Below are 25,015 nucleotides of genomic sequence, written 5' to 3'. Positions count from 1 at the left end.
AATGGTTTGGGGTGTATTTTTGCCTGCTCTGGCTGGTGGGTCAGCTCATCACATTACTTACCTGTTTACTTTTGTGATTTCTTTAATTAAAATTATTAAAGACATAAAACCAGTGTAACAATGGTAAATACAGTCTGAAAACTGTATGTTTATGGTATTTTAAAACACTTATACTGTATGTGGGTTTGTGCCTGCGGATCCATGTTGTCTTGATGCTTTTGTAGGCTAACTCTTGAGTCTAAACCAGCCTCCTGATTCAATTTGGGCAAGTACCAAATAAAAATTTCCTCTTTCAAAAATGGTTATTGCTTATCTTTGTTATCCAAAGTAATATGGCAGTGTGCCTGAAACTGTTTTTGCATAAGTGTAAGGAGATGAAGCTGGATTCAGCTTGCCAAATTACTTCTGTGAGTGTAATCTAGCAGGCCACAGTTTTGTATCTTGAGGATGCTCAATGTGAAAAGTTCGGGGTTTTTTTTTTCATCTGTCTGGTTGTCGTCTTAAGCTTTGGTGTTGAGCTTGTAATATTTTAAATTACCCATCTCAAAATTGCTTTAGACACTATACCTGGACTGTAAAAGAGGAAGTAACTCAAAAGGAAGCCAGTTATCTGGCTTGCTCCTCCATTATCTTTTGGACATACTGCAAGACTTTTACTAATTTTCATTCTTTAGAAAAAATGTTATGATGAAGGTGTTGGTCTTGCTGTCAAACCTGAAGATCAGTAGGCTAAAGTATTTTGTTCTTTTCTGGTAAACTGTTTTGGGTATTTGGATATTCTGTTCTAAAAGTGCTGCCTTTGAAAATAGTTTTAAGAGCTGACTTGTGTTAACTGGAGTGGCCTGAATCATTATAGTTGTTAGAGCAGGTGTCTTGTAATGGCTTTGTAGATCAAGTATTGTGAGGGTTTGTTATTTACTGTTTCTTTGATTGGAAAGCATGAATAGGGAAGAAAGTCTCTATTGCGGAGAACAAATACTAATCTTACTCTACTTAGGAAATTGTGATGCTACTTTGTCCCTGTATAGCAGTGCTAATTGCAGTAAAGCCAGACTGACTGACACTGTCTTAAAAGCAAAAGGTCAAATGCCATTTTTTAGGTTGAGAATGTGTTTTTTCACTAGTTCTTTAAAGCACTCCTCTCTTTCATTTAACATTGCTTCAAATCCATGCTTCAATTTTAAACCAGCATTTAAAAATTGTTGCATGGCTTGCTGATACCTCGAACTAATGCTACAGTCAGTGAGAAGCAGCTGTAGAAATACTTGCTATTGGGATAAGCGTTGTTGCAGTTTGAGGTTTTTCTTCTAGAGCTTGATATCTCTGTGGTAATCTTAAGAAGACTGATAAGCAAGGTGAGCGCTATGGTGCTGTGCCATACATCAAAACCACAGAAAGGAGGAGAGCAGTGAGTTTTGTGTAAATCTGTTAAAGCCTGCTAGCTTGTAATTAACCCAAATAACGATTCATGATGGAGAAGTTGTCACAACATCTTTGTTTCTCTTCTGCTGTCTTTGAGGAAGTTATTTGCCAATTCAGTGTCACAGAAGGAGCGATGCACTTCACTCGTAAGAGAGAAGCAGCAATATATTTATTGCTATAAAACAGTGATTTAACAAAATTTGATAGTAAACACGACAGTGGTTTAACAAGATTTGATGGCAGGGTACATTTGATTATTTACTGCATAGAAGACAGTCAGACAAAACTGTTAGGGAGACCCTCCCGTTGAGTCACAAGGTTCAGAGAGGACCCCTTTGTGTTCTAAACTTCCTCAGCACGACAAGGACATGGACTTCTTGGAGCGGGTCCAGAAGAGGGCCACAAAAATGATCCGAGGGCTGGAGCACCTCTCCTACGAGGCCAGGCTGAGAGAGTTGGGGTTGTTCAGCCTGGAGAAGAGAAGGCTGTGGGGAGACCTTATAGCGGCCTTCCAGTACTTAAAGCGGGCCTACAGGAAGGATGGGGAGAATCTTTTTAGCAAGGCCTGTTGTGACAGGACAAGGAGTAATGGATTTAAACTAAAGAAGAATAGATTTAGACTAGACATAAGAAAGAAATTTTTTACAATGAGGGTGGTCAAGCACTGGAATGGGTTGCCCAGAGAGGTAGTGGAGGCCCCATCCCTGGAAACATTGAAGGTCAGGTTGGACCTGAGCAACCTGATGTAGTTAAAGCTGTCCCTGCTCACTGCATTGGGGTTGGGCTAGATGACCTCTAAAGGTCTCTTCCAACCCAAAGCATTCTGTGATTCTATGATTCTGTGATTCCTTCCCTTAGGAGTCTAGGTGTGGCTGGATCCAAACTTAGTCCCGGACTTGGTCAATGGTTTATGTCTAAAGGATTGTATACACGCAGTCAGTCCTTTATATCACTTAGCTAAGATTACAGAGTTTCAGTGCGCTTATTCCCAATTCACTTACTATGTGATGTGATTTGATAAGGATTCCCTCAGCCTCGAGGAGTAACCTTGAGAGGTGTCCCTACTCAAGGGGAGATTGTGGTGTGCAGCCCGCTGCCATGCAGGATAGCTCAAAGGGCTCTTGGGCTGCTTGCTGTTTATGGGGGTAAGATGATTGGCGCGTAGTCATATTTTCATACCAACTGCAGATGTTGGTTTCTTCCAAAGTTGGCTTGAGTTGGACGTTGACCAGCACTGTGGTTAGGTGAATGCATTGCCATAAATTAGCCCTTAGCTATTGTGTTGTTATCTGTCTCCCCTGAATCTGCTTTGAGCTGGATGCATCCATCACGATGGCCACTGATGGTTATTGCTTGAGCAGGGTTACAGGAAAAGGTCAGGTTGGGGAGTGGAGGGGAGCACACCGTCACGCTCCACCCCATGACTGTGGTCAATTCATCTTATTCTCACAGAGTGGTGGTATGGTCACCTCTTGCCTCTGTACCATAAATAGTATATTGATAATTTATGCGCTTACAGATCCACGGCAAGTAGATAGTGAAGTATTGCTACTTGATATGTATTAGTTTGTATGTTTTGGGTGGTTTGAGTTGGGTTATTTGTTTTATCATGTACCAAACCTTTATATACAATATGATTATAAGCAATAGACATCAATGTTGGAGTTAGTAAAATCACAGCTGGGTGAAGCATGAAATTAAAAAACTCCCATTGCTGTTGGTGGCCACCCAAGAAGAGTTTCCTACCAACGGTGTTCTCCATCTTTCTTCACTCTTTCCAAGACATGGTATATCTTTTCTGTATCATGATGAATGGTGATTAGTTTTGTGTCCATTGTTTCAGACCTGTTCTAGCAGTTGGCACAGGCCATTGTGTTCTAATAGTTTCTTCACCAACGCAAGATCCATTCCGATGCGTGTGGGCAATAAATCTTGACTTAACGTATAATTAGACTGTAGCAATTGATAAGATGTAACAGGAGCTGAATAATTTTAGTAAAGTTACAAGCACAAATATTTGAGCAATTGCTTGTATCTACAGTAATGTTATCTACAAATATAAAATCACAAAGGGTTTTCATACAAACATCCTTTTCCAATATATACAAGTACAGTTTCAGGGGTTTCATTGGGATGTATTTCAAAGTGACAAAACATTCTGTTGTGTCAAGACAAATATCTTGGGCTTTGATGGTATTACTCTCACAAATAAATCTTTGTTGTTCCTGTACAACGCATGCATTAACGTCAACAGTTTGCCATCTGTTTCCATTTCATTGGGCCCACACTCTGTATTCTGATGGATAGAGTATAGTTTCATTGTGATTTAATCCTAGCGCAATGATTGGGTATATGGTATATACCAAAGCATTGAATATGATTAAGACAAAAGCCCTTATTGTTGCTAGGGTCATAGGTAAAATTGACTAAATACCACCAGGACTGGAATTTTTCAAATTTAGTTGCATTATCCCAAATTACCTTTTGAATTCCAGTGGGTAAGGTGCCCTCTTCACTTTCTCTTGTAATTGCTGTTACCACAGATTGCATCCACAGTTGAGCCTGGATACAACTAAGAGCTAGAGAAACATTATTTTGGGCTACACCGAGTGCATCCGCAATCAGTTGGTGGTCCCTTTCATTAATCCTTTCCCACTGAGGCAGTATATCAGATAAGAGCCATTGGTTAGTTCCCAGTGCTAACGAAGAAGACTGCAATGGGTGTTCTACTTTAAGTCACTCGTTGTTGTGCTCAGTTTATTTACGAGTACTTCAGCATCTATAGTATTTAAGACTCCCAATTCTATCTCTGTGATACTGATCACATCTCTCCTTGTTCATCTTGGAGAGGTGAGGATTTGCCCATGTAACCATGCTAACGATCCTGCATAAGACGTACTTAGGAATGGTGAACAGGTCAGTTTGATTGTAGAGATACTAATTTGTGTCAGCAGTTCTACTCGTTTAAGAGACCATGATGGATTAAATAATGCTTGTTGCTGGCCTGTATTTTTGATCACATACGGTCCAATTTTGGAAATTTGTGGGGGATAGAGTTTTCTTGTCCTTTATAACTGGGGCAGATGTTGTTGTACCAGGCTCAGTAATGTGTATTTTAAATTTAAATGATAGTCCCACGCTATAGTGAGCCCAGAGGCAGACTACAAAACCAGGTTGTACTAAGGTAAAATTGTACCTACAGTCCAATCTTTCAGAGGCATATAGTTTCATATCTTTTGCTGTTGATTTTGCCGTAATGTTGTACACAGAAATCTGAGATGCCTTCTCATGGGTAAACCCATTGATCATCTGGCATCTTATTTTAATTTCTTTCCCTGCTGTTCCCCGAAGTTGGGGGACTTTATTATCAGCTTCAACTTCATCCCAGCTCCATTCATTTTCTAAGTATATTTCAGTTCCTTGCATGTCTGCAGTGGAAAGATTTAAATCTCCCTTACTAGAGTGCATCCCGTACTCCCAGTGTACCTAACATGAGCTTGAGACCATGGCCACTATAGGGTTCTTTGACCGCAGGTTAAGAGGAGCAGCATTGTTAGGGTTTGGAATGGTAACATGAACACAGCATTTCCATTTGCCATCCTGTGGGGTGCTGTAAGAGAAAACAGATACTTGTTTTGGTGGGGAGAGTCCAAACAGGTTACCCCGTTAAAAAGAAGGAAAAATCAATTGTGCACTAATTCTATGTTTTGCACCACTGCTATCGGTAGCTTCCCAGGCAAGTGGGCCATGAGGTTTAGTTAAATTCATAGGCACAGTACTGATGGATGGTAAATTGACCATCACAGGCTGTCCTGGCTGTAATGTCATCAGATACTCTCTTTTCCTAGTAGGTAGAGCGCTAAGCCCAGTTTTTACAAAGAACGCTTGGCTTACAGGGCTTCTAGTAGGCCCGTATTGATTATTTAATTGATGGAGTACTTTGGGAAGTCACGTATCCCATTGAGCCTCCTGTGGTTTGAGATTCCTTTTCAATAAGCTGTTAGCTCTTTCTATCATCCCATTTGATTGAGGGTAGCATGGGGTGTGGAATACCCATTTAATTCCCTCTTGTTTTGCCTAATCTTGCACTTCTTTACCTGAAAAATGTGAGCTATTATCACTTTGGATAACATCAGGAGTAGGTAGATTTGAGAACCAAAACAATAGCCTTCCCACTGTATTTTGCCCGTTGGCTTTCCGACACATAGTCGCTGTAAGCAAGCCAGAGACTACTTCCACTCCTGTGAGGATGTATTGATATTCTGCCGAGGATTTGAATGGTCAGATATAATCAATATGCAATGTAGACATAAAGTTTTCCTTTCATTGATATGTAGAGGTAGTGCTTTAGCAGGATGATCTGCTTGTAATTTCAGTCTACACTGAGGACATTCTGCAAGAATAGTTTCACAAGTTTTTCTGTTTATAGGCCAGCCTTTACTCTGCAGCAAAATAAAGTGCTGCTTTACCTGTGTGGCCTAGGTTTTGATGTAACCGTTCTCTCAATCGATATCACTCAGGATTTAAGGTGATTTTCCCAATTTTAGTTAGCTTATCTATCTTTTGATTCCACTTTGTGGATGTTTGATTATCCTTAGCATGAGCTTTTACCCATCCCATCTTGAAAGGTGTTTTCCTGGCTATATCTAGTAATAATTGCCAATCTTTGTTTCTCCAAACTGGGGATCTATTTACTTCCCAATTCAAGGTTTCCCATTGACAGAGCCACTGTGTGGCACCAGCCCACACAGCATAAGAGTCTACATATATGATTTTTGCTCCATTCTGTGCTGCTAAAACAATTGCTTTTATTTCTCCTACTTGTGCACTGCCTTCACCTTCTTCTATTACTTGTTTGCCAGTGGTAGTATCTAGTGCAATGGCCTTATATTGCCGTTTACCATTTTTGCTGAAGCATCGGTGAAACAAATGTTTTCTGTTGGTGTACTCTCAGTGAGGGGCAGTGCATTCAGAATGGGTGAAGGTTTAAAAGGTTGTTGTAGTGCTAAAGAGTCCGTGTTTATGGGCATCTGCAATTTGGAAACCTTAGTGTGTCCTTCAGTTAATTGCATATTTGCTGCAACTCCTGGTAGAGGTAGGTAGGCAGGCATACCATTTTCTGATGGTGGGCTTTTGTGCAACTCCTGAGGGAGCAGTCCCCTTTAAGATTGCTTCCAGTAAATTAAATGGTCCTCTAGTTTGCACAGATTGTCCCTGATGTATTTTCTTAACTTGTTTAACTGCTTGGGCTAAAGATAGAAGTCCCTTTTCCCATTCAGGGTATCATTGTTCTGTTTCTTTAAATGCGGCTGAATTAAACAATAAAGGTCTTTTTGGCCCATCAAGGCCAGTTTGGAACAGGTTACAGTAAGTGGTGTGTTCCACGAAACCCCATTTGGCTATAGTAGGGTCATGGGGGTGTACTGGTCCCAGTGACTGATACGTTTTTAATTCTTCAGTTAGAGTTTTGACTGCCTCTTCATGTTCTAATTTCCACTCCCAGAGTTTGTCTTTCTGTGAGTATAATGGATGGAAAATGATAGAAAATCCAGGTACATGCTTCTTCCAATATCCTAAAGTTCCCATTAATTGTTGTAACTCCTTCTTTGATTGGGACATTTGCAGCTCTTCAGTTTTTCTTATGGTGTCTGGAGGAATCCCTGCACTGCCTGCTGTCCACCAAGTACCTAAAAATTTTACTTCTTTACTTGGTCCCTGACATGTTCTGGGTGGAATCTCAATTTCTGCTTTATTTAGTGCTTCCGATACTGCTACTGCCATTTCCCCTACCTTCTCAGGGGAAGTTCCTCAAATCAGAATAGCATCTATGTATTGGTACAGTTTCACGTCTTGAGGGAGTGAGACCGTCTGTAGAAGTTCAGCAAGAGTGGCATGAGCAAGTGTGGGTGAATGTTTATACCCCTGTGGGAGTCTGTTAAAGGTATATTGTGCTCCCTCCCAAGTGAAAGCAAACTTCTCTTTATCCTCCTCCTTCAAGGGAACCATAAAGAACGTATCTTTTACATCTAGTGCTGCCATCCATGGGTGCACAGCTACTTCTGAAGTAGCTGTTAAGTTTGCCATGTTCGGTACAGTAGCTGTTAGCCAGGTTGTTATTAGCCTTCAGGCGCTGATAAATTGTTAAATACCACCTCCCATCTGGTTGCTGAATTGTCCAGGCAGGTGAGTTATATGGGGAGTGGGTTCTGGAGATAACTTGTCGTTTCTCCAAATCAGCTATGACTTCAGAAATTCCATTTCATGCCGCAGCAGAAATCGTCAGTGACTTTTGACTTGGAAAGGGCAGGGGCTGCGTGAAGTGCCTGTGCTGGAGCCTCCTGATATCTGCCGGCATCAGGATCCATGTTTGAGCTGAAGGACCATGCGCTGCCATTCGGCAGGAGCCAGGTTCGTCCATTTAAAACATCAAAACCTAAAATATTTTCGTGATGATCTTTAATTACAAAGTGAGTAGTTGCCATGCGCTTCTCGCCCAGGAGCAATAAATTGACCCAGGCAGTTTGGCGCACAACGCTCGCTTTGTTCGCACCGGTAGTCTTAACTCTTTGCTGTCTGGATTGCACGCCCATCTTCTCAGCATCTTGTTGTGTTAGTGCTGAAATTTGTGCTCCCATATCTATTAAAAACTTAACCAATTGTCCTTGAGGACCAACTGGAATAAATATATGGGCCATCATCACTTATCCACTGACAAGCCTCCACTTTGCGGACAGGCAGGCCCGATTGCCTTCCAGGCATTACTTGTTTTTTGACTTCATGCCCTGCAATTCCTCCCTAAGGGGGAGGAAGGGGTTGTCTCCCTTTCTGGGGGCTGGTGCCGGAGGAGTTGAAATATGCTCCTTCCTTTCACTGTTACCTCGTTTCTGGAATGCTTCAGTCAGGCTCAAGATAATGCCAGTAGGGTGACCTTGACTTGCGGCTCTGGAAATGCGTAGGGCTAATGCCTTCCTCCATAATTCATTCATCTGTTCTCAGTTCTCCATTCTTGAGACTCTGTGGGTTTTTAAATTTGTTTCCCTTTGATCTAGTTTCTGTTCCCTGTTTCACAGGTCTTACTTTGTGATCTCCTCCCCAGGGCTTCAGATTTTGTTTTTCAGCTGGTGCATCGTCCCTGCCTGTTTCAAGGCTATAGTTAACAATGCTGTGTATTAATTCCGCTGATTTAGGGAGTTGTTCAGGAGCGTTATTGCCCTGTTTTTTATTATATTCATGATCTGTTTTAATTTTGTCCCATTTTGCAACTAGATAGGGTTTAAGAATTGCTGGGGCTCCTCTAATCAATGGTTTTAACATTGCAAAGTCTACTGTAGCAGATAGTGGGACATCATGGGGTCCTCGTTCGTACATGGCTTGTATGCCAACGGCTTTTGTGACAGCTGTAGAGAGCTCTCGTAGAGATTTAATGGGGATTATGGAGGGCTCACCTTGCTCCATGGTGTCTATTCCTCCAGCCCAATAAGCTACTCGGCTGGTGATAGGATGGGGTGTGTTTGTTGGGTCAGGTCCTAAATTTAAGAAAACTCCCAGACCCCAATAGCCATTTGCTTCGTCCTCACTCAACATCATTTGGTCACCACCACTTAGGCATACTTGGGCTCTTGGGCTGCTCGCTATTTATGGGGGTAAGATGATTGATGCATAGTCATATTTACATACCAACTGCAGATGTTCGTTTCTTCCAAAGTTGGCTTGAGTTGGACATTGACCAGCACCATGGTTAGGTGGACGCATTGCCATAAATTAGCCCTTGGCTATTGTGTTGTTATCTGTCTCCCCTGAATCTGCTTTGAGCTGGATGCATCCATCACGATGGCCACTGGTGGTTATTGCTTGAGCAGGGTTATGGGAAAAGGTCAGGTTGGGAAATCAGGGGGAGCACACCATCACATTCAAACAGAGCTTCTTTTCAGATAAAATAAAGCCAAATAAAGTATGGTTTCAATTCCAGTGCAGGCTAGGTTTTGCTTCAGCAAAGTTGTAATCAGCATCCTTAATGAAGGTTTTCCCCAGAATAAGTCGCAGCTGTGAATAGGTAGTTCATAAAAGCATAGCTATCGAGCACTGTACCAGGTGTAGACAGTGACATCATATGCTTGTCATATGTCTGCATCTGTTGAGGAGTTTTCTAAGTAAGCAAAATACATGTTTTTCTCTGATGGACTTTCAGGGTAGGAATGCTGTTGCAGACTTGATTGAGTTTTGAAGAGTAGAACAAAGGCTTTTTGTGCCAAGAAGAGGCAGTGAGTACTGCTTTCTGGAATTGGCCTAAGTGTAATAGGATTTGTGTAGGCTTATGAGTGGAAGTAGTTCACATAACTAGTAGAAGGTGTCTCCAGGAAGTGCTAATGATATAGGGAGCAGGTAAACCCTGTATTTGTGCATAGCTCATTAGCATTCTCCTGGTACTTTGTAACTTTCAATATGCTACGAGGTAAAAGATAAACATTATACTATGGGCATTAACAATTGGTTTATGATAAAACGATTGGCATTGTTATGCTTAACGTTTTGTACTTAATGGGTTTTAATAGATGTAAATGAAACAAATTGATGTATTTTAAATTACGTAAGGACTTTTTGGAAATAAGTCAAACACTTTAATCAGTTGCACATAGTGGTTTGTAGATTGACTTTTTGCTTTTTCAGGAGGTTTCTAGCAACTTGACTAACCTGCTTTTAGTGTGAGATCTGTGTTGAAAAGGATCTACTGACATCTTTTTAGAAATAAAAAACAGTGCTGCATGGCATTTCAAGCATGCTCATTTTTCCTGGTTCTGTCATTGAAGAGAATGTGGTTGAGAGGTTGCAGTGGAGAAAAGGGAGGAGAGAGGGGGAGAGAGAGAGAAGCCTCTCTCTGTCAGCCTCTTCTGTAGTCTGATATTCTTTATTTTATTGCTTGATTTCTTCTGTGGTAGAATTGCAGAAGCCTCTTCTAAAATAACAGTTATTTCAGAAATAGAAACTTCTTGCAGTTCTGAACCATTACAAGAATGGTCTGCTTTGGTTTTAGTTTTGTTCTTCATCTGTCACTTTTTATCCAAAGAGCTTTGAAAATTTACTAAAAATATGGTAAAAGTAGGATTAGAGAACAAATATTTATATCAAATACAATAGAAGCATTTCAGTGTTTATCCGAGAGACTTGCATTACCTCACAGGTCAAAGCTTTCTGAAATCAGTAGTTGGGGGACACATGACACCATCCATTTCCTTTGATAATAAAACTATGTATTTTTTTTTATGATGCAGGTTTTTTGGGGCATCAGCTTAGAATGAATTTGAGGGGGGAAAAAACAAATAGTCTTGCTGCAAACCAAGCAGGCTTCTGTTTTTCAAAATTATTACTCAAATTTGAACAATGACTTTGATCTTCAACTTGGTGAAAGCATGGCCTTGTATTTTGAGATATTTTGAGATCCTCTGAATTGAAGTTCAAGGCCGTAAGAGTTTGCATAGACGTTTCGGATCTCTAGCTTTTCAAAATAATACCAATTGGGACATCTTAAGAGTTGTTGAGTTGCTGTACTAATGACTTGACCTCACTTACAATTAAGCTTATTTCATGCTTTGAAAAGAGGTATGAACAATAGTAAACACCATTCAAGACCTTGAAAATGTCTTCAGCTACAACAGCAACCAAAAAGGAGGTCTGAAAGAGTGGGAAAACAGGCAGTTTTGTTAGTGTTTAAAAGAAAATCTGCTGTTTGGGGACTTTGCTCTTGAATTTTGCATATTTTAATTAACCACTTTAGTATTGCCATGTATTTTCACCTAAAAATTTCTCAAATCAGTGTGAAAATATTCCCAGGAAATGAGGTGCTTGATTCTGGTTTCAAGGCAGGGAGTATGGGAGAAGGTGGGAAGAAGTTGCACATAATTAAAGATACTTAAGAAAGGACAGGAAGTTGTCAGAATGAAGGATATGTTTTGACCAATATAATTTCTTAGATGAGGTAGGGTATTGACTAATTAAAGTGAAGTTTAAACAAAAAAGAAAAATCTGATGTGATAGAAGCAAAGCAAGGCATGCAGTTTTGAAACAGAAATGTGTAAAACGTTTTGGTAGTAGAGGAGAAAATTCTGTAAATCTGGGGACCCTGATGTGTGTGTGTTCTCATGGAGTTGTAAATATTTTAGCATATGAATAATTTTCAAAGAAAAGTCTTTAAGTCAACTGATCTATAAAAGGAAAAAAGGTTCCTGCTGTATAGCATGTCCTTATGATAATGACACTTGGTGAAGCACTTAAGTTATGCTCTCTTAAGTTATTGCAAAGAATGTTATGGGTATTATGAAACTTGGAGGACTCAACGGTTTTGACACATTTGTGTTGATGCTCTAATTTGAAAGGATGTGGTGAGCATTCAAAATATACGTTTAAAGATTCCTAAATTCTCCTCTTCAAACTCAAATTTTGTGCATCCTTTAGTGTCTTTGGTTTGTACATTTTAAGTATTAGCTTTAACATCCTTAGATCTTATCATTGTTGCAAAAGCAAATTTGTTGTCAAACAGTTGAACATGATTATACTGAGACCACAAATACACCTCGGGATAATATGGAAGCAAGGGGCAAGGAGAAGCTTATTCATTTAGTTCATCTTCCTACATCTCCCACGTTTCTCCATTCCCTCCCTGAAATAAACAAGACCACCCTTATTTTAGGGTAACTGGAGGATCTTCTGCGTTAGATCTCCCACCTCCTTGTTCTTTTGGAGTGCGTGTTTCAATAGAACCAAGATCAGTCTTCTGCTTTGTTCATCCCCACATACTGTTGTCTTTCCTGACTGCTTGCTGTGCTCAAAGTTGAGCCAACAACATTGACTGGATTTTATGAAAAATCCTAGTGGAAGTTGCTCTTTTTCTTACACAGCTTCCAGGCTTCAGAAGATGCATAACAATAATTAAAAAAAAAAAAAATTATTAAAAAATCCATTTTATGGTCATGCAGAATAGCTTGAAACCTTTAGGATGTCTGAGTTTCAGTATTCAAAGTCTACTGATCGAGTTTACTTTTTTTTAAATAAAATGTATATTAAAAAAAGATACATAAAAATAAATTCTTAGTGTTATACAATACCTGACAGGATTGAGGAAGTGAGTATCCTAAAAGTGGCAGTAGTGTCCCTTCTGGCAGAAGTATGAGAAAGACAATTTTGCTTGGAAGGAAAATATTTCCTACAGATTTCTTCAGTTGCTCAAAGAGGATAAGAGTTTTTCTGGCATTTGACTTGCTTTTAGAGATGATCAGCTTCAGCAAACATGGTTTTTTTCTGCAACATGTTTTCTAGAAATGATAAGTATTGAAGTGAGAATAAAATATGCCTAAAAAGACAAACTTCAAGGTGGTTAAATATAGTTAATGAACACTTTACAATGAAAAAAAGCTATAAAAATGTAGGCATTACTAATTGTTCTGATTATATAACCTTTACAAAGACAGGTAAAGCAGTACTCTAAACATTGATTTGTTTTTCTAGCTTTGTGTGATTTCTTGTGCAACTGCAAATCACATTAATACAGCCTTTTTATGTAATAAATTTAATGTGATAGTCTTTTGGTAAAATCAGTGCTGTTAATCTCAAATTAAAAATAAAGACATTCCTATGAACGTCTCATTTGGATTTTTTTCCATTTCTCCTTTCTTTACTGTGTAACTTTGAGCATCAGTAGTTTTAATGAGTGTAAGCTCTTACAAAGTACGCACTGAAAAATGTTCGTCAATTAAATTGTCTTGCAATGCTTTCAAAGCGCTAGCAAATAGTTGCAGCCTTGTCTGTTAATGGAATGGTTTCAGAACATCTGAAACCCTGTTCAGCCGCAGATTGATGATACAAATTTTTGATTATCCTACTAATATAGCTCTAAATTAAATCTGTAAGTGGGTCTTATATAAGAGCTATGCTTGCATATTTTCTGAATAAACTGGTACTATAGACCTGAGACATTATCTGTCTACCTTTTGGTCATATATTTTCTTTCATATTTATTTAGTGTTTTGCTACTGACTCCCCCATTTCTTTTAACATGGGACTGTATTTTGAAAAGTGCTTTAGATTCAAGTTGTTTAGCAATTACCCAGCTCCAAATGAGACCACAGGGTTGCAATTTTAATTTTCCTCTGTTTTGGCTCAGCTTATGGAACTCTGAAAGTGGAGCACTTTAACCAAATACTCTTCTGCAGTGTTTCTGTGGATGTCAATTCAGTTTCATGGATTTGATGAGAATTTTGTTAAGATTTCCATTTTTTTAGGAACTTTTTCTTTTTAAAATGATACTTGGAAGTGGCTATGCACAATACAGGGGGGAGGGAGGGGGAACTGTTTCCATGTCTTGATGTTATTGCATGTTTTTTCCATAAAAATATATATTTGAGTAAAATAGAATAAACGGTCAGGTGTCATTTCATATGTCCTGAGCAATATTAAGAGATTAAAAATTCTTAAGCAGTTTTCATTCAGGATAAACATAACTCACTTGAGAAAATGATTAATAAAAGGCATACTTTGAAAATAATCTTTTTTTAATATATATATATGTATACACACACTCGTATATAGGTACATATTTTTACTGTGACTCCATTGATTTTAATAATGTTTAAACCAGCGATGATCGTGCATTTAAGATTCAAAGTGGAGAGAAAGGGGACCTACAGTGCTCACTGGCTTTGCAATACTGATTTTCTGAATCCTAATGGTTTATGTCTTAAGCAGAGCTGCTTTAATAGAGATATAGTGCATATATCTATGAATACTACAATACTGCTTAATTTCATATCCTTTTTCCTACGACTGTTTGTTCAAAGACTGTTTGTTCAAATGGCTTAATGAGGAAAAGGATTTGTTTTGGTGATGATGGATTGCAAAACGTTTAATCATTTTATATGTTCTGATAAAACGGCATGTGTACTAGGACTGGGGATGGGGATATTTTCACAATGATTGGAAAAAAAAAAACCCACCCAAACATTGCATGTGTGTTTGGCCTCTTCTATAGAATTCGCACGAATACAACATTAAGATTGCATACCAATTCTGAGCTAATGATTTATTCAAGGTTACACTTTGCTAGCTAGTGCTACTTTGGTGGTTAAGTGTAGCTACTTTCTTACTTTACTACAGCAATGTGCTTGCTTTTCTTTTACCCCATATTCGTATTTATTCTTTTTCTCTTGATTTGCAGCTCTTTGCGAAAAACAAACCTCCAAAAGGTCTTTATGTCTATGGAGATGTTGGTAAGTTTCAGTTGCATCAATTCCAATGGCATTTTCTCTAAATGCATGTTTATTCAAATTCTGAAGTGTCTAAAAGCTTTATATTTATGTAGCATTATTGCTTTAATGAATTTTCCAGGATTAGTTTTCTTCCATGTTATGATGTTATTTAATACAATTATACTCTGAATTCTGGAAGCTGTTGGGTTGGACAGCATTACCATGTGTAGGTTTTTTTTCAGCGTTACCCAGTCACTAATATTAAGAATGCAATTTAACAATTTGGCAAGTAATTGAGGGGGCCATGGAGAGAATTTATATATTCTAATTGCAACAATGCAGCATGAAAACATACTTGCTTTTCAAAAGGAAATACTAAGGATGTTTTCTGGATGCATATGGAGCCATTTGTGTGACCTTTGGGCCATCTCTGTATGGATCAGAATTTTAAAACAGAAAAATAAAAATGCAGTTGTTCCAAGTTTTTGAAAAGAAAATATAACTGTTCTTCACAAACAGTCTGCCTTTGTACTTATTCTGTGGAAGAGTATAGTTTCATTAGTTCAAAGCTAATGAACAATCATTATTGTAATCAGTACATACTGTTCTTAAATTAACTACCTGTTGGGTGGTTTTTTTTGTTTTTTATTTGAAGGCACAGGAAAGACAATGGTGATGGACATGTTCTATTCTCATTTACACGTAGAAAGGAAAAAGAGAGTCCATTTTCATGGCTTCATGCTAGATGTACACCAGAGTAAGTGCAGACACAGGTATTTACAAGAATTTTATGAAATACGATATCTGTTAAAAAAAAAAAAGTCTGTCTCATTCTCATTTTCATACTAACCAAATAACTTTATTTAAGTATTTAAGCAGAAAAAAAAAGAGAAGTTAAAGGATTTAGTGTTGTCTATCATACCACAGTAGATATCAATCGTGTGTTATTTCTCAAGTATCTTTTCTCAAAGATTCTCAAAGACTCTGTTTACCTGATTGTATATTGGGTGTGTATTTAGGATTAAATCCTTAATTAAATGCTCTCCAGTTACCAGTTAGCTTACATGCGGTATGAAGAAAGTAGTTGCTAAAGTTGAAACAGTAAAGGTTAAATTCAATCTGCATTTTGAATAAGAAATAACTAAATTGTGTATAAATGCCGAGGAGAATGAGAACTGTTCTGGTTGGCAAACTTAGTAATACTATCAGTAATTTAGAGGAAAAAAATAATGGAAAGAAGTTCACCCCAAGTTTCAGAAAACTTTCTGGCAGGGTGAATAAGGCACTTTGTTTTGACAGAGATACTGTTTTAGATATTTTAAAATTTGCTTCTCTTTCTAAATTCTACAACCTTAAAATACTGTGAAATTGTTAAACAATGCTGTAATTTGCAAGTATTGTGACAGCTGCATTTTTCTTGGGAAGCTTTCATCAGTGTAAACAACTTCTGCCACTTTTAGTGCCCTATTTTCTATCATAGTTGGGTCACTTGACATTTTTGGTTTCCATTTCTTGTCATTTGTGCTTAATCTTAACAAAAGTAGCTTCTTACTGCAGGATATTTGTTTTCCAAATGTTTGTTTATAGTTGGATGGAATCCAATCCATGAGACAAGTATGGATGTAATAATCTTACTTTGTGCCAGTATCATCATCTTTACATTTTAAAATATAACTGCATTGCTATGTCTGAATTCTTTTAACTAAATGCATTCTAAGTATACCTTCAGAGCATGCAATGCACAGAGCTGTGCCATTGATTTGTAAACCCTGTAAGGGTTTTTCATACTTGGAGAGAAGATTAAGACAGAAAATGCCAAATTACAAAGTGAAACTGAAACTAAGGTTATGAATTGATTGGAGCAAGATAAAACTGTAGTTTATATCAGTTTTTAAAAGATAAAGTATAGGTGCATAGGATTCAAGGGTTCTTTGATTTTTGTTTTACATATTTCTGAACAAGAAAATATGAATTGCACAATCTGTGAGCTTTTAATAGTTGCCTGGATGTGGTTGAAAACTGTTTTGCCCTCTTGAAATTGGACTAAATTTGAAGCTTTCTTTTTTTTAACTGGACTGGGTTACTTCTTATTTGGTAGCTAAATAATTTTGCTCTCCCTATCTTAGAAAAAGAGATAAGAAATATTTGGGTTTTTTCTGTTTTATCAACTCAGGAATACATCGCCTTAAGCAGAGCTTGCCAAAAAGAAAGGCGGGATTTATGACCAAATCATATGACCCAATTGCACCAGTAGCAGAGGAAATAAGTGAAGAGGCTGCTCTCTTATGTTTTGATGAATTTCAGGTAAGAAGTCGGAGATTACTCCTTTGGTTCAAGGAGTAATTACTTTTAATCTTGAAATATGATGCTTGTTACTGCTAATACGGTATTTGAATCACTGGCCAGTAGCGAACTGTAGAAGCTGAAGAGTAGAAGTAATTTCACAGTTTTGAAGATGGTGTTTTGTTTTTTTTCCCCAGGAGATAAGATGCAAGTTGGTGGTGTAAGTCCCCTTATAGTGCTTTCATTAACCAGTCTAGTTACTGGTCATAGAAGGGGGTATTACAGTTTGGTGAAGAGGCTCATGAGTACTTTAGGGCAGGGACCATCCTCCTGTTCTGAGTCTCTACAGAGCCCAGGAGAGTAGTCGCCTGATACTTGCTTGGCATGTCTGGTCTTTGCTGTAGATCATATAATGCAACAAAATTGTCTCAGTGTGATTAAGGACGTGGAAATAACATGTCAAAATCAACCTAAACTCTTTCCTAGAATTACTGGAGCCTTTGGGATGGCAGTGCCAGATTATACCAATGTAACTAACATTTTAAGAAACTTCTGTTGAATTAAATGTGAAAATTAAAAATAAACTCATAAAATGATCTTTGCCCAAGCTAACTTGGTTGTTTCATTTGTTTTACACAGCTTGTGAATTTTGTTTTAAGGGCATGTCACAAATTTAAGTGTAGAATTGCTTTGTAAAAATTTTTAGGAGAGAGGCTAGAGGTATTTGGCAGCTCTAATCATCTGAGTTTTTTTTTTAATTCAGAGAGAAAATGCAGCGCAAGATAAGAACAGATCTGTGTTAGTTCTCAAATCACCAAGAATAAAAGAATCATCTATTAACTGTAAATTGTGTTATGCTCTTAAATTAATACATTACTGAAATAGATAGAGCAATTTATATCTCCTAGCCATTATTTTACAACCTGCACACCTGAGAAAATAACTGGTTTATGATCAGCTCCCATGAAGGGGATTTGTGTAGCTGTAAAGTGGTAGGTGTTCTTGTTTTAAGTTGCTCTTGCATTTTTTGACAAGGGGTGGTCCTTTGATCTATGGTTTCAGAATGTGTGGGGTCATTGCAATTGCTGCTGTTTGATCATTTAAATTGTGCTTTATCTAGTGAATATGAATGCGAGGCTTCCAAAACTTGCAGTGTAAAAATCTAAATGCAGAGACAGTTGTATTTACACTATGAAGAAATAGCAAGGTTTGGAGAGGGCAGGGAGGAGTGTTAACTGTCATGACATCAAATGCTCAAATGGTAGAAAGAGGCATCTTTGCTGTACCATGTATTAGTGTAAATACCTGCTTTTCTGTATAAACGCCCACTGCTTTCATATCCTGGTGTTGCTGTGTTTCCAGACTGCCTGTCATGTTTCCATATTTTAAGGGGAGAGACTGGTATTTCTTGTTTCCAAATTGATTACCTGCTCCCCCTGCTGACTTGCTTGAGGTACATCAGTCACTTCAGTTGTAAAAATCACCTGGTTTTGTCGATGAGTCACAGTTGGGAAAGTAATACAAGAACTGTACTTTAAAATGTCTCTCTAAGACTTTGCATGCTTATGTTCATTTTAAAAATCTACTTGTTCTGGGTGTACTAATGTTCTAAATTCACAAATTTCTGAACAGCTGGATTTCTTGACTGATTTTCTGTAGCATGGAACGCTACGCAGGCTTTGCCTACTGAAGAGGAGTCCCAGCTTTCTGCAGTTTTGCAGAAGGCACCGAATTTGGGATATGAAACCTTCTGCTTAAATAGTCGTAAAGTAGTGCAGTGACTGGAAGAGCAGCTCACATGGTGGCACAATTAAGATTGATAATAAGGAGCCATATCTAATTCAGGATGTTTGCAGCTCATTTCCCCAGTGGAGATAATGGCTAGATTTCACTGCGATCTGTTTCACTGATATTTAAAGAATTGGTAGATTTAAATGAAACTGGAAAGAGCTGGAGACTCAGAACATATACTGCTCTGACTCGCAGGCAAAGCTACTGTTTTGACAGACGGAAAGTCAAGTTGGGTCTGTACTACTTTGGCAAAATACTTGGGTGTGGAGGAAACATCAGGAAACTATTGAGATTTGCTTGAAAAACTTCAGGTTGCTTTCAAATACCTGTTGGAAAAAAAGGAAAATAAGCTGAATTTATTTATTTATTGTAAGATCAGACACACAGATGAGTGATGCTGTAATAGGGACAGCAAGAAGTATTGTTAATGCTCGTATTTCAGAGGAAACCAAATAAAGAACTTCAAAAGACAGAAGCATTGCTGAAGTTGCACATTCCTCTGACAGTGGGCTAATGCAAAACAGAAGTACGTTGAAGCGAGTCTTCTTGCAAAGCCTAGAGAACTGTCGGACAAGTGGAGAGTTGACTAACTGATACAGAAAAACATTTCAGTACTTTTAAAAGTAGTTTGTATGTTCCAAAATATTGTTGTATTAAAAAAAAAAAATTACTATGTCTTGGATGTTTCTTTTTGCAAATACTGTGTGATAGCCAGAACCTTAGTGATGGCACTAAGCTTCTGAATTTGGCCATTCTGAAGCAGGTTTTTTGTTAGCATTTGCATGAGCCACAGGTTCTCGGATTATTAAAGCATTGCTACTTCTTACTGATCTTTGTCATACAGTTTACTGTAAATATTAAAGTCTTTTTTTTTTTTTTTAAATCACAGAAGTCTTAAGCCATTGTAAAAATGTGTCCTCGTTTTGAAGAAAAATCCTAGAATTAAGCCATTTGTAATTATAATTTTGATGTTTCAGAACACAGGGGTTGGCCTATAAAAAAAGACTAGTTATTGTTTAGTGATCAAATAACTATACAGAGGTAATTAGAAGCTCTAATTTTGGCATGTGACTGTAACCTATATTAGTTAGTATTGATAAATGAAAACAGAATCCTTACTTTTTGGTAGGCTGGATGCTCATACAGTGTTAGTCTTTATATATACACCATTGGTACCACTGGGACTTAAAGCAAACTACAATTTAGGGAGTTTTTACTAACCTGCATGCTATTAAAAGCCTCTAATAAAAATTAGGCTCTTATTTTTGTGGTAATACTAATTACTGATAATACATGCTTATGTTTGTCATTTATTACGTGGAACTGTACCAATCAGTGGATGACTGAGTCTCAGGCACTTACACATGTAAATTAACTATTAGTCTAGTGTTTTTTCTTTTTTTCTTCTTCTTTTTTTTTTTTTTTTTACTTGAGTCATAATGGAAAGCAGCACTAGGTCATAAAAATCTTTTCTCTTAAATGCTAATGAAATTTCTCCATTCTCTCCATTACCAGGCTCTCTTTATTGGTAATTTGTAGCCTTTGCTTTTGTTCCCTGTTGCAATAAATACTGGATACAGTAAAAAACATGAGAAATGACAATGCTTTAGTTAGTCTACTACCTGCTTTACCTTATAGGAATTTTCTGTCTTTCCCAAGCTGTAGTAGATAAAAAGAGCTCATAATTGCATCCCAGTTCTCAAAATGGCTCTTGGTTTTTGACAGAACTTTCAAGTTATTTTTTTTGTAATGGAGTTGAAAATGTCAGAATTCTGCCTCAAATAACAGTTCTCATCAATAAGAAGATGTTATTAATGGTTTTCTTTTATGTGAGCATTAATATTCTTTCCCTCCCTGTTTTCTAAAAGTTGCATGCCTTATAGTATTTTTAAACAAAAAAGTTTGTTAAAAAAAAAAAAAAATATTTATATAGTACATTTTAAAAACTTGACTGTTAGGTTTGCTTTGTGATACAAGAAATTCACTTATCCCTAAAATGCACATATATACTGATTCCCTGGGTGTCTTGTTCTTTAGGAACAGGGAAAGTTCCTGAATTTTATTATTCAGAAGAAATAAATTATCGATGGGTGGGTACATAAGCAGATATATTAGATGTATAGTACAATATGACTTACTACATGCTTTTTGGAATATCAGATCTTAGTGATCTGGGATGTGCAAATCTAAGGGGTGTGTTACCGGTTGTGTAAAAGTTTGTTTTTGAAAAAGGAAAAAAAATTCCGTATTAATGCATTCCATAGAACTAACTAGAAGAAATCTTTGGAAGAAGGAAACTGGTGTTTCATACACACGTATGGTTCCTTATGAACATTATTGCTTCCAAACTAGCTGTCAGAAATGTAACCTAAGTCTTTTACTGTCTCTAGTGTACAATTACATTTTTTTGCTGCCCAGAAGGGTAATTTAAAAATGGAGGGATGATGGGGGGTGGGGTGGTGGTGGAGTAGGGACAAAAATTATACTGGTTAAAGTCTTTCTGTAGATGTATTACTACCACAACATGCACATCTAAACTGGTGAAAGCGTAGCAATCTGTCAATCTGTTGTGTAATGACTGCATATAACTCTCAGCGTGCCTCCACTTTTTTATTTCCTTAGAATTGGGGTCTGTTTCGGTAAGTCAAAATGCAACAAGCGTCTCTAAAATAATCAAAGGGAATGCAGGAGGAACAAGTGTAACGATAATAAAGATGGTTTACTTATTAGGATTGCTAATCTCAGCTGGTGAACTCCTGTAAAACATAAATTGCTGTTGTAACAATGGGCTTTTTTCAGAAAAAATTATTACTTTTTTTTTCATTTGTACAGAGTAGTTTCTGTTTCCTTTTATTTCTTGATACTGTAAAGCAAGTTTGTTAAGCTAAACTTAGATATTTAAAGAAATATTACTTTGTGGCTTATTTTTCAGTCTTTCCCCCCTGCCAAGTATTGCTTGTCCCACCCATTTTTATTTTTCGTTCGTGTTTTGTGCCTGAAGGTTAGAAGAGGCTGACTGTGCTGGAAGTGACTGCCTTGCCTTTTGATTATTCATGGACAGTAATAGAAGGCACTTAAAAAGAACAATGAAATTGCTTATTTTTGTGATGGGCCATCTGTTGAATTGTTTTTTTGCAACAATCACACAATAGTATCTATGTCATATCATTCTATTTTCAACAGCAGCTGATTATGTATAGTTGGCTACTTGTCTTTATTTCTGAAGTCCCATGACCATTTAAATTCACCTCTGCAAACCTTTGCCTCAAAGGTAATAGAAATGTAAAACAGCCGGTGTGTATTTTCTTTCCATCTTCTGTTTTTTCATGTTGTTTCTAATTAATTCGGCCTCTTAAATGTTTAGGTCTGTTTTCTGTGTCTCCCACCTGTAGTTTTATAATAGAAGTTAACATGGAATCATTTAGCAATTGGTAAAGAAATGGTGGAGTTCCGCAATAAAGAGTGGGCAAGTTTTGAAAGACTGTGGTACATTCACTGCTTATTAATTATCCCTTTTATTTTTTTCTCACCAAGCAATAATTAGAATCTTTCTCCATAGCTTTCACTAACAAGCATTTTTCCTAGCTACAAAGCCACTTGCAGATCTATTGCGGCAGAAGCTGAAAGCAAGATAAAACAAATGCGTTGTCTTCTACAGGTCACTGACATTGCTGATGCCATGATTCTGAAGCAGCTTTTTGAAAATCTGTTCCAAAATGGGGTTGTCGTTGTGGCAACATCTAACAGGCCGCCAGAAGGTAAAAACAAACATGCTACTAGTATTATCCAAATACAATGAATGTCAGTATCTTACAAAATAATCGTATTAAAATTGTATAGTATTTAATACTAATAAACTCTCCAGTCTTCAAGAATCTGAGATATTCCATTTTGTCCCCTGTTTTTTTGTGTTCTTAAGGAAGAAAGGTTTTTCACTAAGTCTTACTCCTCTTTTCTCTCAAACTCAAGGTATTCCTTCTCTCACCTCCCCCCAAATCCTTCTGTATTTTCTGAACTTCTCTACTCTATCCAAACCAGTGGGAGGGTATTTGGGTACAGGGGAGTTGGGGGGACGTGAAATATTGCCTGTGTTGTGGATGTATTCCAGGGTAGGAAAAGATTGTATTCTGCAGAAGAGAGGGGAAATGAGAGTACGTTCCTTCCAGATTTCTAACTCGGAAACTTAGAGACTTGATCCACCAGCTCAAGTGAGAACCCCTTATCAAGATGCCATTCTCACAGCCTGGTTTGAGGTCACTCACTGGGAATCACTTAAGTGGAGAGTTGTTTCCATTTCTAACAATATTTTTAGACAGAGAGTGACTAGCTAGGTAGATCCTTCTACAAAGTTCCCAGATCTGTGTGGGTTTTAACCAAGCAGTAATTGTAATTTTTTGTAAAGGAGAAAAATGTTTGTTATAATGTAGTGTTACCAGGTAGCATAATGCGTAATTTCTATGCAACTTTTATGACACTTTAGATTGATCAATTTCAGATGTTTGCAAAAAAACCTGAAGAGGTACAGCACTAACTGTAACTACCAGTTAATTTTTCTACCAAAATTAATTGAGTAAAAGAGAATCACTAAAGATTTACAATGCACTTTATCTTAAAAAAAAAAAAAAAAAAAAAAAAAGAGAGAGAGAGAGAGAGAAGAAAACATTCAAATGTTTTTACTTTAGTGGGGGAAAATACTTTCCCATTGGTTTATTTTCCTTGTTTGAGCAAACAAGATGAAATCGTAACTACTGTAATTGGGTTAACTACAGATAAACTGGGCGCTGGTGCCTTACTCAGTTGGGAACCATCCTTGTGTTTTTTGAAGCACTATTTAAAGTTCAGGAGAGATTTTCATCATAACTTGGGGATTGTATCCCATGTCTTAAATTGAGACATCAATTTGTGACCATTATTGTTGTATGGGGGTTTTTTAATACATACTAAGTCACTTTGTCAACTTGAAAGACACCCACTTGTACTAGCTACCCAACAGAGAATGTCAAGAACGGTGTCTCCAGAACTGAGCTATGTTGCAGTCCAAATGTTGGTCAATGCCTGTCTCTTCTTCCCTTCTCACTACTCCTGCATGCTCACGGTGTGTCTCTGAAATCCTCCTGCAGGAAAGAGAGTTGGGTTAGTGTAGTATGCTGCATCAGGGTTTAAGACTGAATTGAAATTAGTTTCTTGTGGATACAAAGAGGAAAAGCAGCTTTTTCATTAGAGAGCAGATGTATCCAGCTGCTGACCATTAGGGGAGTATGAGGGGAAATACTGAGGTGCAGTGTTTGAGGAATCCTGTCTTCATTTCTCCACCAAAATTACTGTTTGTTTTTCTCATCCTCACAAAACAGAAACATAACACAAAACTCACAGCTTTATTAACTAGAAGAACTAACAGAAGTAGCTGTCTTATAGTGCTGTTACATGTTCACTAATTCTTGCAAGTAAATATGCAATTGGTTGCTGTTTTAACAAATGTATAGCTATTGTGATTTGCAGAGTTATGAATGAGAATGATACCTGGCTTCATACAATTTTGTTAGTAATTAGGGTGCGGAATCACCTTCACTGATAGTTTTCGTAAATGTCTCTGTTTACATATCCAATTTTGTGAAAACCATTTTGTAGGTGTCCTGTTGGTTTCTCATGCATACTGTATCTTCTGTCCATCATGAGGTGTTGGTAGAGCATAAAAGCTTTAGCCTAGTCGTAGCCTTCAGGAATTATGGGGAATATAGGTGGTATTAATAACCTGGCGTGGTCTTCACGGGGAATTTTGGTGACATCTCTGCCAGATGTCTGTATTCTCATACTTATTCCTGCTGTTGGTCATAGTGCTGTACTGCCTTTTTATAAGGCTTCCTAATGTTAACGAAAAAGAGCAGCCCATTGTACAGTTTAAGTGATAACAGTTTCAATGAACACGTTGGACAGTTGGATAGTTTCCAGAGAAGAGAACTTTACTCTGTGTAAAATATGGAGCTAAATAAGATATAAAATGCTGCTTTGCAGTTTGTTTTTATAATTTATCTTTTCTTTGAGTGCAGATTTGCATTTTGTTACGTATCATTCTATTTTTTTTAATTCACTTGTATTTTTAACAACTTTGCATATGTTTACATATTCATTTAACTTTTTTTTTTTTTTTTTTGCCTTAGGGATGACCCTTTTTCTGGCTTTGGAAAAGGGGGTGTACCTGGTAGAATTGCTAGAAGATTCAGTGTACTGTGGTACACTGAATAAGAATTATACTAACTTTGTAAATTCACATAGTGTATTTTTAG

General features: G+C 37.4%; 1 protein-coding gene across 1 annotated transcript in view; it reads left to right on the top strand.

Moving 5' to 3' along the window:
• The window catches only part of AFG1L (AFG1 like ATPase), a 75,576-nt gene that overhangs the window by 10,541 nt on the left and 40,020 nt on the right, over window positions 1-25,015 (top strand). Inside the window, exons 3-6 of the mRNA XM_075707009.1 lie at window positions 14,627-14,678; window positions 15,313-15,414; window positions 16,831-16,961; window positions 22,390-22,489. Coding sequence (XP_075563124.1) covers window positions 14,627-14,678; window positions 15,313-15,414; window positions 16,831-16,961; window positions 22,390-22,489 — 385 coding nt within the window. The remainder of the gene's footprint in view (window positions 1-14,626; window positions 14,679-15,312; window positions 15,415-16,830; window positions 16,962-22,389; window positions 22,490-25,015) is intronic.

This window comes from Pelecanus crispus, chromosome 3 (genome assembly GCF_030463565.1).
Source record: "Pelecanus crispus isolate bPelCri1 chromosome 3, bPelCri1.pri, whole genome shotgun sequence".
Lineage (NCBI taxonomy): Eukaryota > Metazoa > Chordata > Aves > Pelecaniformes > Pelecanidae > Pelecanus > Pelecanus crispus.
The sequence above is the reverse complement of the archived record's forward strand: the minus strand, read 5'-3'. Positions and strand labels throughout refer to the sequence as shown.